This window comes from Thermobia domestica, chromosome 13 (genome assembly GCF_964235325.1).
Source record: "Thermobia domestica chromosome 13, izTheDome1.hap1.1, whole genome shotgun sequence".
Lineage (NCBI taxonomy): Eukaryota > Metazoa > Arthropoda > Insecta > Zygentoma > Lepismatidae > Thermobia > Thermobia domestica.
In genome coordinates this window covers 149089684-149107501 of record NC_137466.1, presented here as the reverse complement: position 1 = coordinate 149107501, position 17818 = coordinate 149089684, and the positions used below count along the sequence as shown (strand labels likewise).

The window sequence follows — 17818 nt, the reverse complement described above, 5'->3', positions numbered from 1 at the left end:
ATAATACGTTAGCAAAATACTTTAAAATACATATAACATGATTTACGCCTTACTTATTTAGAGTAAAATTCTGTCTATAGCTAAAAATGTCTATCTCTGGGTGCTTTTCTGACATCTTATTATACAATAAACACATTTTTCTGACAGGCGATACATCCAATGCATTAGTCCTTTGCGCTGAAAGATGGAATATGCTATTATGGGGTCTGGTTGCTCTATGTGGGACGTGAAGTTTGATTTCTGATAGTAAATATTCTGAATCTACTGTACTATGAATTATTTTATGTAAGAAAGATAAAATGAAGTGAGTCCTCCTGCTTTCAAGTGATTGTAATGAATATTTGCTTAATCAATCAATCAATCAATTAAATCAATGATTATGTGATTTAATCTTACGCCTACAATTATTATACTGATTTTTAGGCTTACAAACAAACCTATAATCAGTACTATATATGTAACAAACATTCTCACAAAAAAAGAGACATTTTTCTTCGTAGTATTTCATTTTCCCGCTAGATGTAACTCGAATAACATCGTTCATACTCATGGAAACCGAAAAGCTCATCTATAACTAGACTTACCTGCCAACCAACCCATTAGTACACTGTTAAGACGGAACAAACGTGAATAAATATCCGTACAAGTTAAACGATTCTCGATGCTGGGACTATAGCCAGCGGTTTCTGCAGCGTTGCTACATCGCGTCTCTAAGAAAGCGAGACGGACTGCCTACAAAGCTAATAACGGTTGTGCCTTATTACATATTCACGTTTGTGTCATATTTAGAGAACTTGAGAGAACTTTGCCATTAAAAGAAGATAATAAACTGTATACATGTTAACATATGTTAGTTATACGTAGTATATACATTTCCTTTTACAATGTCCTCGGACTATCGGCGGGTAGTCCAAGTAACCCACGAAAAACGACACTGATCAAAGATAAATCTTACCTGTTCTGGAGTCTGAGTAACAAAAGAATGACAGTATTGAAGACTGAAGTGGCCTTTGGGTTCTCGCGCTAAAAAGCTGAACTGAGAATGGTCTGGGTCACAGGTGGCGTAGGATATTCTCCGCAAGGCATGAGCCATATGAACACTCTAAAAAGAAAGAAGAAAAAAAAATGAAATATTAAGTACAGTACTAATGTACGAACTAACAAGAAAATTATCTTAGTACACTTTAAAGGGATTTACTCAAAAAATAAGAGAAGAAAGCTGTATCTGGCTTAAACTAAATTCAACTCAATTATGAGCAACATGTAAATACTCAAAAGATTTACAAATTTCCTTTATCTATGAAACAGAACCCTCAAAATACAGTGTGAGCTTGAAGCAATTTTGATAACTTTCCTTAGCTGACGTATAGAAAAATAACGTGAGTTATTAACAACTCAAATACAATAATCTCAATATGTTTAATTAGGTCAAGCGCAGCTACGGTTCGTACAGTAACCTGCGTTTATTTATGAGTTATATGGGGGCGTTGGTTGAAGGGGAAGGGGGGAAGTGAGCATACTCTGTATCTAACAGTTTATATTAAAGTGCGTTTTCTCAGACAATTTTACTGCAGTCTGACACAATTTGGACTAATATCTGGTGGATAGTCTGCTGTTTAATTTTCCTGTAATCTGGCACAACTTGGTCCGATAACTGCCGCATTAAAGAGAAATTAAATTAAATTAAATCTTTGAGTTTTACGTCCCACGATTATGCCGGGTAGGAGGGGATGGTGATAATGAGAAATGAATGAAATGGTGGAATCAAATTGGGAGGAAACGGGAGAACTCCGAGACTGAAGGAAGTGGGAGAACGGAGTTTGTTCACCACAAAGCCCACTCGGCGCGAGCTGGGATCGAACCGCGGACCCTATGCATCAGAGGTTGAACGCTTTGCCACTGAGCCACCGCAGCCCCACTTAAAACACTTACCAAACAAAAAGTACAGAGGAGATGTTCCGACTCGACTACATTCGATATTTAGTAGTATTTTGTAGCAGTCGTTCTTTCAGAACAAGTGTTCCGGGGGGCACACGTAGTATTCCGGGGGGGCACTGCTGGTACTATTTTATTTATTATTATATTATAGACGTATCATTTAAGTCTCGTCCGGGGGGCACTCTAAGAGCTCCAGGGGGGGGGGGCTGTGCCTCCAAAAAAAATGTCTGGAAGAAACACAGTTTTGTAGTAGATCTAGAGCCAAAGTGTTTAACGAAAATGACTCACATCAAATGCTCAACAAAGCACCGAACAAACCATTGAGTATTTGGGATATTAAATAAAAGAAATGAATGTATAATGTAAGTTATATTCTTGTTAGTTTACGACAACTAATTTTCATTGACCGATCCCTTTTCGTAATTCTGATTCAATTTTCCGTTTCTGGTAACTTCTGGAGCAAGAGATAACATGAATATCAGCAGCGAATTATGAAAGTAGGAAAACCTACTTTTGCATTGTATAATATGTAGTCTATTAGTTTTAAGTCCCACGGTTATGAACCCAGGCTAAAGTAGAATGTGATAGTTGTAATGATTGAAATGATGGAATGAATAAAGTGGAAGGAAACGGAAGAACATTAAGAAAATCCACAAACACACACACACACCGTTTGTCCGCCACAAAACTCACTTTACACGAGATGGGATCGAAGCAGGAACCGTGCACAACAGAGATGAACGCTTTACCCACTGCGAATCCTGAAAATCTGGACGTGTTTACTGCATCTTACATAGGGTAAAAAGTTTACAATGCAACAGCATTTTTCGATAGGTTATAGTATTTTCTCAATAGCATTCTCTCAGAATACATAATCAACTCAAGCTTACTCACAAATTCTACTGTAGCATTTTTTATTAAAGGTTTAGTTGAGTTGAGTTGATTTTAGTTTAGCGTCCCTTTCAGCAGCGAGACGTGGCACTACTGATTAACGTGGAAACCGAACTACATGAGCTCCCGCCGGGAATCGAACCCGGGTCTGCCACGCCAAAGGCTCGTATATTAAAGTTTTAGTTTTTTTCTTAGTCTAATGGCCAGAGCGGTTTCTTTTTTATTCATCGCGTCACGGATAGAATGCACTACAACGATAGATAACACTTTCGAACGTAGATGTCTTATGTACCTCCGTTACTGATGTAGAACGTAAACACAAATTAATTAATCATTTGTTTCGTCCCACTGTATCTTACCTATTTTGTTTTGGAGGGTAATGTCCAAAAAGGAACCAAAATAGTATGGAAACAGCATATGGAAAACGAAATATTGCAATACTATTCTTTCTTTTAGACTTTTGAAAACAGGTACTAAAGAAATTTTCTTTACAGAGATGTTAAATTTAGGAAATACACGTAATTTTGTGATAACGGAAGCAATAGATTCTACGTCGTTCCTTTACAAATACAGAAACGACATTCTGTACCGGTCTTCGCAAAAATTGCGGAGCGCAGTGCAAACCAAATTTGCACAAATCATTTATAACTACAGGGTGCGGCACGTAAAACCGGCCCGTCGTAATATTCTGGTATATTGTGTTTTTGGCAACACTTAAATAATCTACCTTCCTACCAAGAGATGGCGTGTCGAGGTCGGGTCGACTTACGTGACCTGCAGAAGTCACGTGCAGCCGCAGCCAGTGAAACTTGTCGAAACAAGTTGAGAAAAAGGCCTCGTTGTGTTAAGCCGGGTGAGTGTCAGTGTGTGATAATGCCGTATTCGATACCCGAGCGTGTTGCCATTGTTGAAGGGTTCATTCTCACTGGATCTTTTGTGAAAACAAAGAATTTGTTTCGGGAGAAATTTCCAGGACGTTCTGTGCCAGCAAAAAGCACCATTCAGGAATTGATTGAAAAATGGCGGCGTACAGGATCGGTTCAAAATGCTCCCAGGAACAGACGACAATCTGTCTGCACACCTGAATTAAAGATGCAGGTGGAGGAGATAATGACAAGAAGTCCTCGAAAGTCAACAAGGAGATTGAGTCAACAGGTTCATGCGAGTGAGAGAAGTTTGCAGACGTGTTTTAAGGGGACTGAAGTCATATTCAATACATTGCATTTCACTTTACGGGCCGATTTTACGTGCCGCACCCTGTACTATGCCTATTATCGTAAACAGATTTTACGTTGCGTCTACGCAAACTGTTACGAAATGGAGTTCCAAATGCTTCCTATACTACCACCAAAACCTCTTCCTCCTTTGTAAGAAATGAAGTTTTCCCTCTCTGTACGACTAAGCAGAATATTTGAAGGGTCTCGCAGACGTTTAGCGGACAACTTGCTTCAAATTAGGCACGTGTTGTGTCTTCTTAACACTCTTCCTCGACTCGTGCGTTCTTACGGATAAGAGGTTGCTCGCGTGCTGTAGCGATATACTTCAATGATTGTTTAAATCTGCTAGAGTGTGCTTTCTGTCTTGGACTGAAGCACAGGGAACATCCGGGATATTTTAAGTTGTATTTTGAATAATTTCCATAAATAAGTTACGGTATGCTGTAATTACATGTTTACTGGCAGTAAATGCGACAACATATAGAAATAGCCACTGACTCTACGACTCAACCATCGCCGTCCTGCTATACAACATTTGTTGCATATATATATTTCACATTATATACATATTAATTCACTCAATCGTACAGGATACGAAGATATTTAGTATAGCTATCTGACAAAATAAATGAAGATTATGGAGATCTACACTGCAAAAAATAAAACAGTACTAAACAATTTTAACACAGATTCTGTAGAGAAAATAAGTAAAACGGTATTCAAAAAGTGATCTGTGGTTGCCCAAAAAGCTGTTATTTTCGGAACCTGGTCCTAGTAGGATTTATTTAAAACACTTCTTCTTATCGAGCACTTTGCAAATAAGTTATGTTACATTTTTTGTAGACATAGTTGGACATATCTGTGACATAGTTGGAAAACACAGTTATGATAATTTCATTTTATATTAACGATAAGATCATATACATGTGGTAATGCATTTTGCTGAGATGTATAGTCTCGTGAGCACGTTTGAACAAAAGTGTTAAATAAGTCGATAGCGAGCCAGAAATCCGAGTGAATGCAAGCCCCAATGAGGACAGTGAGGGCGAGCACGAGTGAGATGCAATTCCTTTTTTTTTTTAAAACATGCCCGATCCCTTGACAAACGCTAGCCTAGTGATGTAAGTGGGTGCGACATTGAGCTATCATGAGCCTTATTGAGGGTATGAGGCCGAGCTCAGCCAAGTACGAGTATGAGTCTTTGACTACGAGAATTTTTTTTTAAATATGGTCCTTCAAAAAAAAGAAAAAAGAAAAGAAAAGGAAAAAGAAAGAAACAGAAATTTTTGTGCTTCCCCGGCCAGGTGTCTGAAAAGCGTGAATAAGTGTCATCAGGGGTTGTTCAAAGAATGTCAGTATTGTGTAAAGTGTATTATGTTCAAAAGTCATTTCCGAACTATAATTACTATTGGATACATCGGAAGTTTAGGTACATTTTGAACACTCTTAGGGCAGTTCCTATTAACCACTGTTAGAATGCATTTTAGACATGTTTTGTTCACTGATACAATCCTTTATACACTTTCTTGGCGTGTTAAAACACTGTTCAAAAGTAGTTTTCGAAAAGTATCGAAACTGTTTTTTTCTTTTTCTTTTCTTTTTTTTCGCGGTGTGGGTGCAAGGGAATCTTGTTATTTGATTAGAAAATCACACTAAGATAGTAGAAATTTGGATATAGCAGAAACCTGGTTATTTATTTAGGAAATCATACTAAGATTGTAGGAATCTGAATGTAGAAGAAGTCTGGTCATTTGTCTAGAAAATCATGTTATAAATATGGAAAAATACGCTAGTACCAGAGACAACTTGCAAACCGCTTACTGTAAGCTTGCATTGGAAGTCGGCAAGCTTGCACTCGGCTTGACTGGAAAGTGTGCAAGCATGCCGCAAGCTGGATTCCAGTAACAAAGTCACATGGAGGCAACCTTGAATTCAGTGTTCCATTCAGTCTTGATGCAAGCGTTTTACGCTGGCGGCAAGTCAATAGCCAATGAACGGCCAGTGATGCTATGACGCTCTGTGAAGGATCTAAAGTATCGCTTGCAAGTAAAACAAAAAGGCAGATTGTATGAAAGCACGCGTTGAAAGGAGAAGCGTAGAAAGGCAAAAGTCAAGCACGCGCCAACTGGTAGAAGGCTTTCTTGCTACTTGGATGGGTGTAGAGGAAGCCTAGTCGTGTGTTTAGGAAATCATACTAAGATTGTAATCGTAGAAACCTGGATGCAGAAGAAGCCTGGTCATTTGAATAGAAAATGATACTAAATTGTGGAAATCTGGAGGCTGAATAAGCCTGATCATTTGTTTAGGAAATCGTACTAAGATTGTAGAAATCTGGATGCAAAAGAGCCTGGTCATTTGAATAGAAAATGATACTAAATTGTGGAAATCTGGAGGCTTAAAAAGCCTGATCATTTGTTTAGGAAATCACACTAAGATTGTAGAAATCTGGATGCAAAAGAGCCTGGTTATTTGTTTAGGAAATAATTTCAAGATTGTAGAGCTCTAAATGCAGAAGAAGCCTTAGGAATTCATACTAAGATTGTATGCATAGAAGTCTGGATATAGCACAAGTCTGGTCATTAGTTTAGGAAATCATACTAAGCGTAAAAATCTGTAAGCGTAGAAATCTGAATGCAGAAGAAACCTGGTCATTTGATTAAGAAAACATATTGAGTGTAAGTATTGTGAGTAGATCATGGTGGTGGAGAGTAAAGTGGTGAATAAAACAAAAAATACACTGTGAAAGAGGTAGAGAATGCATATTTGATTAGTGTTATTTTAGTTGGAAGAGAAGGACAGTTACGATGTTTTGGTTAATATTATGTATATCACATTAATTCACATGGACGTTCATGACTCCCATGAGCAACACACAAGATTACGAGCCAGTTAAGTTTGAATACCTGTATGCACATCACTGTATAAAATGTTGATTTGCTTCTCATACAGACTCTTTTTCATTTTCTTTCTAAAAGACATGTAGGAGGGGAAAACTTCTTTCTCGTTTCTCTAGGGACGCCACCTAATTACCTTGCTTGTAATTAGTTCATGATTTTAAGCTCTCTTCGTTTTTCTTCTTTAAATACACGTAGAGGAAGCGACCAAAGGCATCAAAGGACTGTCTGGCATATCGTACAAGAATTTACTTGCTCTTTTTAACACTGCGCGCTTCTCTCATTTTTTATGCCAAAATCTACGTAACGAAATGCATATGAATACATCGCTGCATCATTGTGCGTAAAATATTTTATTTTTGCAAAACATCTATACTTAAAATAGAGATGACTTTTCGTCGAAAAAATCTGAATAACCAATTAAACTGAAATTTTAGTCTTTTTTGCTATACCTGACTCTTTTCACTTTAATTCATTTCTAAATTTACGGTTATGTCCGTTCTTCAGTCTGTTGATAGCAGTCTTTCTTCCAGACGTGTTTTTGGAGAGGCACTGCCCCCCGCAGCTTTTGAGATCGCCCTCCGAGGAGACCAAAAGAATACGTCTATAATATAATAATAAATAGAACAGTACCAGCAGTGCCCCCGGAATACTAAGTGTGCCCGCCCACAGGGTTGCCAACCGGCCCAATTCTGTCGGGATTGTACCCGATTTCTGATTTATTTGTCCCACGTCCCGACCGGACACCCGTCGGGACACATATTGTCTCGATCTATCGATTTTCAAAGTTTATTAATATTTTACTGAGCTTTTTTTTTTTTTTTACAACGAAATAACTTATCTTTTACTTGCACAGTTTTATGTATAAAATTAATTTAACAAATTTGTGTTTTAATTTGACCAATGAAAAAATAGCAGCTCGTCTTCAATGTATATTTATTCCCTAATTTTTTTGATAACCCAGCCGATAATGATGATAGTATATTTCATGCAGCGCTAAAAATATTGTTTTCGCGACCTCTACATAAAAGCGACTGGTAGTGCAGTGGCAGTAACACTAGCACTCACTTCAGGGAGTGGTGGCCACGCTAACTATAACTCATTTGTTTGTGATAAAAAAAAAAATCTACATAGTTTTCTTTTTAAACTTTGTTTATGTTAAACAAATTACAATGGTTTTGGTTTGAATTTATTGTATGATGACAGCCAAAGAATAAGACTTGATTTTAGTAATACTTTTTGTCAGTAATTCCTTAACAATGTTATGCACTCATTTGTGATAAAAAAAATCTACATAGATTTTTCTCTAAACTTTGTTTATATTCAATAAATTGCAGTTGTTTAGGTGTGAATTTGTTGCATTATATTGCTTATACCTAGCGATGAGCAGTGGGTGCGAAAACAAGAAAATAAGGTACCGCATTTAGTCAGGTTCGTGTTATTCAGTTGATTATTTACATTGTTTTCAATGACTCGCCGTACAGGGAGTGGGCGTTCCAACACGGATTGTCTCGTCCCGATTTTTTCTTAAGAAAATTGGCAACCCTCCGGAACCTTTTTTTCTGAAAGAAACACTGGTTGATAGATATCGGAGAAAAAAAAATCAGTGTTTGAAGAATTGTTCGATTTTACTATGTGAAATTTAAAAATTACATACCACCAACCTCCCCCCTAGGGCGCCGATCCTGGGGGGCCAAGGGGGCCCGGACCCCCAAACCTCATGTAGGCCCCCACGTATTTTTATGAATATATATTTTTACATGTATTTTTTATTGTTATATGTACTGTTACACGTATTTCTTATGAATAGCCCCCCCAAAGTTACAGGGAAATCGGCACCCTTGTCCCCCCATTCGAAATTTAAAAATTAAGTACTACCAACCACTTACATCATAATTTGTTCACTATGTCCTATGAGTTGTTCAACCTTATATTAGGACATAGCGTAAACTTAAGGGTAAATTTGGGAGAAGGGCAGAGTTTTAAATTGCAAAATGAAAAAATCGTATGAAACCTCATTAATCAGTAAGATCGTAAGTTGTTCTAATTTGTTAGCTCACTTTTATAATGGAACACAGGTACAGTTAGTGGGAAAAAAATAAACAAGGACAGGATTGTATATTTCAGATTCAAAGAACCATAGAAAACATTACAAAAACCAACTTGTATTGGGTGCTCTCAATATAAATAAGGGTGAACCAATTACGGGATATACTGAACCGGGATTCACCCTTATTGATTTTATGATTATGTATTTTTATTGTTATACGCAATTTTTTAAATGAATATACGACATTTGGCATAATTTGAATTCAATTTATCTTAAAATCCTTATGTATGCCTTGTTAGACCCTTGTCTGCAACCAAACACACATCTGAATGGGCCCTCCCAAAGTTACAGAGAAATCGGCACCCTTAGTTCTGTGACATTGTGTATAAAAGTGTAAATTTGGCCCCAGCAACGTGTTATCGCTCTCTTCATAAACAAATTTGCTAGATGGTCGGGGTATGCGAGAGGATGGCGTCCCTTTAGTAGAAATTCGAGAAAGAAGGAAGGAAAAATGATAAGAATCACACGAAGTTGTGGACAAAGGATGACCTTTTTGTTTTACTGTGTTTTGCTCCATCTTAGCGCATAAGGGTGCCGGCACGATGGGAAAATAACCTGAATCAGTTATTGTGGAACTGTTAACCATTGACTCAATAATTTTATTTTATTTTTGTTTCAATATTTTGATTTTATTTTCTTTTTATTAAATTTGAAGTTATGGTTCTGGTAATCCTCTAGGACAGGGATTAGCAGATTGGCAAACTTACTTACTTACTTATTTACTTTTTTCTTTTTTGGTAGAGATATATTTTAGCAAATTTACAGGTATCTTCTGGTCTCCAGCGGCCTTCTTCCTTCGCTTTTTTTTTTTTTGGGGGGGGGGGGGCTAAGAGATAATGCAATGAAAATACCGACCTGAATAGTGAATGGAAAAAGGCTTTTCTTGATGTTACAATGGTTGTATTTTTGTTTATGCTTCAACGGCTGGCTAAAAACTTTCGACCGGGTAAATTGAACCAAATTTCTCAAAATACTTAAAGAAATCGTTGTCAACTGGAGAGACCGACGATTCGTTTGCAACCTGTACATAGGACAACGAATGAAGTACTACTTTTCGCCCCTGCCTCCTTTGTATTGAAATTTCCCGCCGAGAGAAATTTTCAGAAATCATCATTGCGTGTGATTATAATATTCGTGTTATTAGTCAAATCTACTTTTTTTTTTTTTTTTTGCTTATGAAATTCGCCACGAAAACCCTTTTCGAAAACACGAGTATAACAAATAAATCGGAATGAAAAATCACAAAATCTGTGTTCTATTGCTGACCAACATCGATTAACATAGATACCCACGCCTATATTTTACAAAAGGCTACTTTAATGTGGGTAGCCTATCTTGAAACATGTAGAAGACCAGCTTTTAAGAGCGACTCTACGTGGAGCGGTGGAGCACCGAATTTATTTTTATTTTTTTAAAAAAAAACTTCTTTCTAACAAACTTTTTAAGTATAGTTTCTCTATAGATGAGGGGTTACCATATGCAAGAATAGCCATAGTCCAGGATATCGAAAAATGAACGGAAGTGTAAAACATGCCTAAAATACAGTAAAACATACAAAATAAGCTTGCCCTCTAAGTATTCTGTATAAGTGTTTTCTTTCTTATTTTTCTATTTTTAAAATACGCTCTTGCCTCTCCACTAAAACCACAAGTGGTAGATAACTACCATTTCCGGTTTCGAAACAGAAAAAATGGTAATAGATACCAGGGAGAAATTTCTTAATATAGACTTAACGTTTCAAGACTAGATACCGTCTAAGCTCTTATATGTCTTCACTAAAACCGGAAGTGGTAAAAATATACAACTTCAGCTTTCAGTACTAAGTACTGTCATCTTGCTGGTGAGTTGATTTTGAGTCTAACGTCCCGTTCCCAGCGGCAAGACTATATGAAACGTGGACCTACTGATTAACGTGGAATCCAAACCACATGAGCTGCCACCGGGAATCGAACCCGGGTCTCCCACGCCACAATAAACGTGTCGCCTTAATAGGTGGTGTAGTTTTCGATCAGCACCAAATTTTAGATTTAATTTTTTTTCGAAAACTACGCATGAGTTTCTACACTGACAAATATTTCATTCCACTCAGCGAAATCTATATGTCTGATCTTTGAACATTTTCCCTCCCGTTAAACGCTAATAATAGGTCTATTGTAAAATTTTTCTACTAAAAAAGGTATTGGGGATATGAGCGCCATAAGGAGGGCAGGGGGTCCGGGGCCTCTGGCTTACGAAAATGCATACGTAATATAGCAAACCACGTATATTAAATATTAGAAATACCAGACGTAATATACCAACTATGGATATCCCCCCCTAGAAAATTTTCTTCGGGCTCCCGTGATCGGGGAGTGTATAAAGGTATGTCAAGTTACGAAATTTCTGGAGGTGAGGGGTCCAGACCCAATGAACTCTCCATGAGTCCACTCCTGATTAGGCCAATTATTAACAAAAATGAGGAATATTACAGATAAGATAATTGGATACGTAATAAAATGCTTCCAGATAATTATCTTCAATGCTTTACCTCGTCATAATATCAAGCAGGTATCTTACAAGGGAAGTTTGGGAGAAAGCACTCGCCTGCAGTGAAACTAAGCATGCCATTTGAAAGACCAATTCATGCTGATTACAGCAAGCTAATAAAATTCCTGTGCGTTTGAGAACTGTTTGAAAGATTCTACTTGGAAGTTTATATGAGAAAACGAATATATGCGCATTTAAACGCGTTAAGTACAACATTATTAGTAACGAATATTGACACATGAATTTAAATCTATTGGAGGTAACAGAAAAAAAAAAGAACTTTTGCATGAACTAACGGGTTTGTTAGTTAAAATTAGTCATTATACTATTCAAAATAATGATAGGTTAGAGATAAAAATTGATCACTGTTGTTCTTCTGTTCTATAAAGAAATCACGCAGGCAAAATACTGCCTTGCACATGAACATTTTATATGTGCAATTGCGTTGCATCCGTCATAGGGAACAGTTCGCAAAATCAAAGTGAAAACCAATGCTACAGGTACTTGTTCGGTAAAATGCCTTGTGGAACGCAAACTGAAACAATTCAATGTATCATGGTGATCGAAACTGATTCATTACCATGAACATGAACTTTGATTGTTTCTTTGGTACATCATAACGACTGGGTAAAGAAGTTTCATACTATGTACAAATCTCCTGCAATTAGTCGGAATCCAAGCACATCAAATGGTTGTAAAATCGTGTGCAGGTATATTCTCAACTATTACCATTACGTCTTTGACATTCCTTATCCAACTTGCAATGGAAAATTCGTCTTTGAATGGACCCCAGTGACCAAGCGTAGCAAGCTCAAACCATCAAAACTGCATAATAACGGTAGTTCGCTAGGAGGCGCAACCGTGCATTTAACATTGAATCTCTCGAAAAGTTTTCAACCGTACAGGAATTTTATTAGTTGCTGTAATCAGTATGAATTGATCTTTCAAATGACATTCTTAGTTCCTCTGCAGATGAGTGCTTTCTCCTTAACTTCCCTTGTTAGGTGCAGTGGTTTTGGAGGCCGTTTCTAAGCTTGTCATTTTTCAAACATGTAAAGCAATAGATCGCTACATGTGAATAAGTACTAAATTTTGTAAATCATCATATACAGTATTTTGGCAGAATAAGGACCTAAGTTTATACAAATTCAGAACATTTTCATTCTGGATCTTAAGTTCCAAATTATCGGCCAAAGATAAGACTGCACATGTCAGTTTTCGTGCTTCTTCTCTGAATTGTTGTCAGAACTCATATCTGATATTCATTAAAGTAAATGTTGAAAAGTGAAAAGTAAAGAACATTCTACTGAATGGAAAAGATTATACTAAAAATCTTAGTTCCATATACTCAAACAAATGTATTGTTAATTAATCTTATTAGCGAATTATGCTCTGTGAAAATGTTTGGATGCTGTATGTTTATGCTAATTAGATGATGATTTCATGAACTCTATTTTCTTTTTGGTAAATAAAATTACGTAAACATATTAGCCTCTTAGTACGAATAATTCCCAACAAGCTTTTCTTCCTGATTCTTTGTGATCAGTGGGCAAGATAATTATTCTGACATCTATAGGGAATTTATGTACACTCATATCCAAAATTATTGTCGCATGTCTACAAATATGTTGTTCTAGGAATATAATTTGATGTCAGCAAAGACATGTGTGTGGCAAGTTTCGTGTCAAAAGAGCAGTAAATAAGAACAATAAGACGAAAATAAAATTTTCTTGTCCATTTAGCAACATTTTATTTTACTCATTACAATTTTTCTATTTATAATTCTTTTCCTATGAAATTTACCACAAATATCCATTTCCCGAGTATAGTATTAAAAGTACCCTAGTACCCTACACAGCACAGTATTAAAAGTACCTTACAAAATCATCAAATTATATTCTTACAAGAAGACAGTTATAGACATGCGACAATCATTTTGGACATGAGTGTATATAGACTCCCGAGTATCCGGCTCACGACTATCCGGCCTAGTTTACTGTTATCGTAATTAAATGAGGATATGACTGTACGGTACGTACAGATATAATCATAGAACTTTGGCCTATCCGGCTTTTTTGTTATCCGGCCTGCTCTTCCATCACATTAGGCCTGATACTCGCTAGTCTACTGTGCGTACCTACAATAAACAAACACGGAATGTTATTTTTATGACTAGAATACTGATCGTTATGCTTGGAAGGCGGTGCTTGGTCCTAAATTAACACACAAGTAACACGCTAAAGTGGTAATCATTTTGTGTTATTTCAACACCTCATATCGAACTCAGGGAAATTATCTCGCGTCCCGAAGCTCGAAATCAGTTCGTTGCTCCTAATCCAAGACTAAAAAAAAAGTATGTAAACCTGGCAGTATAGTGTATATCACTGACATAGTAACGTACAGGCCCGTACCCACGGGGGGCTGGAAACCGCTAAAATTTTGCTGCTCCCGTAAAATTTTCACGGTAGGCTTGCAAATGAACTATAATATGGTTGAATTGGGTCCCCCTAACTCCTATACCTGCTCCTCTACATTTTTAGGCTGGCTACAAGTCTGCTAATGTAAACTATAATTAAAAATGTTAGTGATTTATTAGGGGTGTAACATCCCGTTTGACGCCCATACCACGAATTTACATGATGCACCTCAGATTACTTTACAACTGGTTAGGTTAGCCTTGTTTCGGTTCAACTAGCTTAGTTTTGCATACCTTAGGCTAGTTAAAACGCTTAGTTGAACTGAATTGAAGATAGCTTGCTGCAGAAAATTCCTGGTGTCTTATATTAAGGGCCATCAACCTCTCAGACACTCCAGGCCACATTAACAATTTCAATGACATCCGTAGGCCAGTAAACTATGATGCAATTAGAGTTATCCAAGACAAGACACGACACAGAAACTTCGTGATGTGGAATGAGACGAGACGAGACATATTTCCTCCAATCAGGGTTGCCCATCACCCCAATTCAATCACCCAATTTCCCTTCCCAAACCCACCATTCTTTTTCCATAAATCTACTATTCACCCCCCCCCCCCCAAAAAAAAACTTTTATCCATCTAAGCTTAGAATTCTGGCCACCAAATATACTTTTTTTGCCCGTCAACTTATCATACTTGAGTTTGATGGTATATCCCGACCAGCAAACGAGTGCAGATGGCCGGTTTTGTAAGTGAAATGTAAACAGCAGTGTTACCAACCAGTTTACTTGTAACTAATCTGTTCTTATTGTCTTGTTTGTAATAAATCACTTCATGTATATGTTCAAGTTAAGAGAAATACAGCTTCAAAACTTTTCTGGAAGTTATTTTCAGAACATTTTAAGTTACGTGCAGTAAAAAGTAGGGCTATACACACCTCTCTATATTTTAAAAAAAACGTAATCTTTAATTTTGACGTCTCACGGTTATGGCGGCTAGGCTAAAGGATACAGTGATGATGAGAAATGGATGAAATGGCGGAATAAAGAAAGTGGAAGGAAACGGGACAACCCCTAGAAAACCCATGTACCCGGTATTTGTCATCCACAAAGTTCACTTGGCTTGAACCAGGGACCACACACACACACACCTTCCATATTCATTCCTTGAAAACATGAAGTGAAATATTGTAGTTTAACGTTCTACGATTATGAATTTAGGCTAAAGCAGACAGATGACTCATAAGTGAATGACTGTAAAATTATTTTTTTGTGCTCTCCCATTAGGAATCGACACATGAACCCGTTTTCACTAAAGGCACAGGCGTTTGACATTAGACTAGTGGAGAGAATTTTCACATTTCACATTTCGAAAAGATATCTAAATTCCCTCCTAGCTGAAAACCCTAGAATTATGCTAGTGGTCAATTAATTTTAATTGTATCATTCAGCAAATCGCAAATGACTACTTCCATATATGCAGCACACAAAAATATTTTCGAAACAAAATTTAATAGTACTTTAAATTTGCCAAATATTTCATATTTGTCTCTCTCGTTTTACCCCGTTTGACAGTGTACGTGGATAATAACAATAACTGTAATAAAACTTAGTATTTACTATAATTACGTGTGGGTTTCACTGTTTTAAAGTTTGTAATACACCATTGCGATGCGGAAAAATTTGCTCAAGCTACACTCACCTTGCGCTATTTATACTACTTTAGTCATATATACACCTTGAAGTATTTGCTTTGTTTCCAGTATATATGCTTGTGTAGCAAACAAACTATTTAATAACACTTGCACGTATGTTGTGATTCCAATTTGACAAAAGTAAATATTGTCTCAGAGTGAATACACACCCGTTCTCATCACCACATACATACGTAAAGGTTATGTATATAAATGTATACCGTATAGGAATGACAACACTGTATTTTCATGCTTGACATACACGTACAGAGCATACATCGAAGTGATGTCTCGTAATTAGTGTAGAGTAAATATCTATATAGCTGCAAAAGAGAGAAAAAGGGAGGAATTTAAGTAAGTATAGTGTGTGTATTAGAAATAACAAAGAAACACTTTAAGTTTAAATGTCCCGTTCCTTTTTCTTGGCCAGTTGTCTGTAAAATTACATATAAGTTTTTAATAATCAGATTATAACGAATCACTGGCAAAAGTACGCTACCGTAACATTACTGTGAAATTACATGTGAGCTTAATTACGAGAGGCGAGCTTAATCTGAGGATTATGATCAATATTAAACTGATGATAATCGAATATCCGGTAGAGATGTAGTCGGAGTGAAATAGATGCTCCGACACTACTTTAAGGAAAATAGCTACTAAGTAACTTACAACCTTATCAAGGGCGTCCATGTTGTGGTTTCCAAGGGGGGGAGGCAAGTATATGCGATATTTCAAATATAGTTTCAAATTTTGCTGTAACTAATGTAAAAATTCTATTCGGTTTTCGATATTCCCAAGTACAATTTTCTATAAGGGGGCGAGCGCCCCACCTTGCCCCCCTGATGGGCGCCCTTGAAGCCCATCGCTTTACCAATATAATGGTTCATTGCTGCAAAGGTGGATTTAACGAAGATATAATGTCAACAAAATACAAGATACTAACTGGTTCGTATCCTCAAGCCGTCGGGTCGGTTCACTGTACCCAGTAGATTAAAATCGTACTTAATTGAAATTGCACACTAGCGCCATCTATTAATGTAAGAAAGTCAGACGGCACAGATAGTGACATCTATCGGAGCGACTGTGCACAGCGTTATACAAAGACTGAGGAGTTATGCTTTTAAAATAGGAGGATGGAGAAGGAGAAAACCAACAATATTGTTTCCACTGATTTAAATAACTAAGACAATGCTTTTTTTGATACATATAGAAACACATTTTTGAAACATATTTTGTGTGTGCTTTCTATGAGCAATTTTTTGGGTTCGATTCCCGCTGGGGTACCTGTTTTTTTTTTTTTTTTTTTTTTTTTTTTTTTTTTTTTAAATAAAACTAGGATATGCGAAATTTCGTTCCAGATGTGTGTGTGTTTGTGCGTCTTGTTAAAATGATCGAAGGGCAAATTATGCCACATCTGACTTGGAATAGAGGGCACGGTGGCTCAATAACAGAGTTCTCACCATTGGTACGAGGATTCTCTGATACGATTCCAGACAATGTGAGTTTATTGAGGACACACCGTGACCGTGGATTCATAATGATTCATTTTCATTACTCATCTGTTTTCTTTAGCCTACAGGGTATAACCATGGGATGTAAAACTGAAATAAATTATTTTGTATTAGCTATGTAAGATTTACGAGAAAATAATACATGTAATTCTTTTCATCTTGGAACATATAACTTACGAGGAAATTATATGTACGATTTTATTTTGAGATCAAATTGATCAGAAATTAAATATCTCAGGTAAAAAAAAATATGAATGTTTGCAAAATTAAGAGTGTAATAATATGGAGTAAAATCATAAAGTGTTTATCAATCAGAACTGTTCATAGATAGCTCTGTAATATGTCGCAGTATTGAATCTATGGAAACTGCAAGAACTGTTGCTTTTTGTCTATTTTAATAACTCATTGATTTTGATATAACAATATGTATTGCACAAATATTATTAGAAATGCAGAATGAAAACAAATAATAATTAGAATAGCCTGTTTGTATTGGATCTCATATACCAAATAGAAAGAAAAAGAGCTCAAAAACTATTATATGTGTAAAGCATAAATTTCATATAGATTCTGTCTGCGTACAGGCGTTTAAGAGCCTGCCTTACTAAAAATAAAACAA

At 36.6% G+C, this 17818-nt stretch overlaps 1 protein-coding gene across 2 annotated transcripts in view; it reads right to left on the bottom strand.

Annotated features, from left to right (window-relative positions):
• Positions 1-17818, bottom strand: part of LOC145668634 (EGFR adapter protein-like) — a 1410624-nt gene that overhangs the window by 322277 nt on the left and 1070529 nt on the right. For both annotated transcript variants that reach the window (XM_081736675.1, XM_081736677.1), the window contains one exon: positions 956-1102. In XM_081736675.1, the coding sequence (XP_081592801.1) occupies positions 956-1102 (147 nt within the window). The remainder of the gene's footprint in view (positions 1-955; positions 1103-17818) is intronic.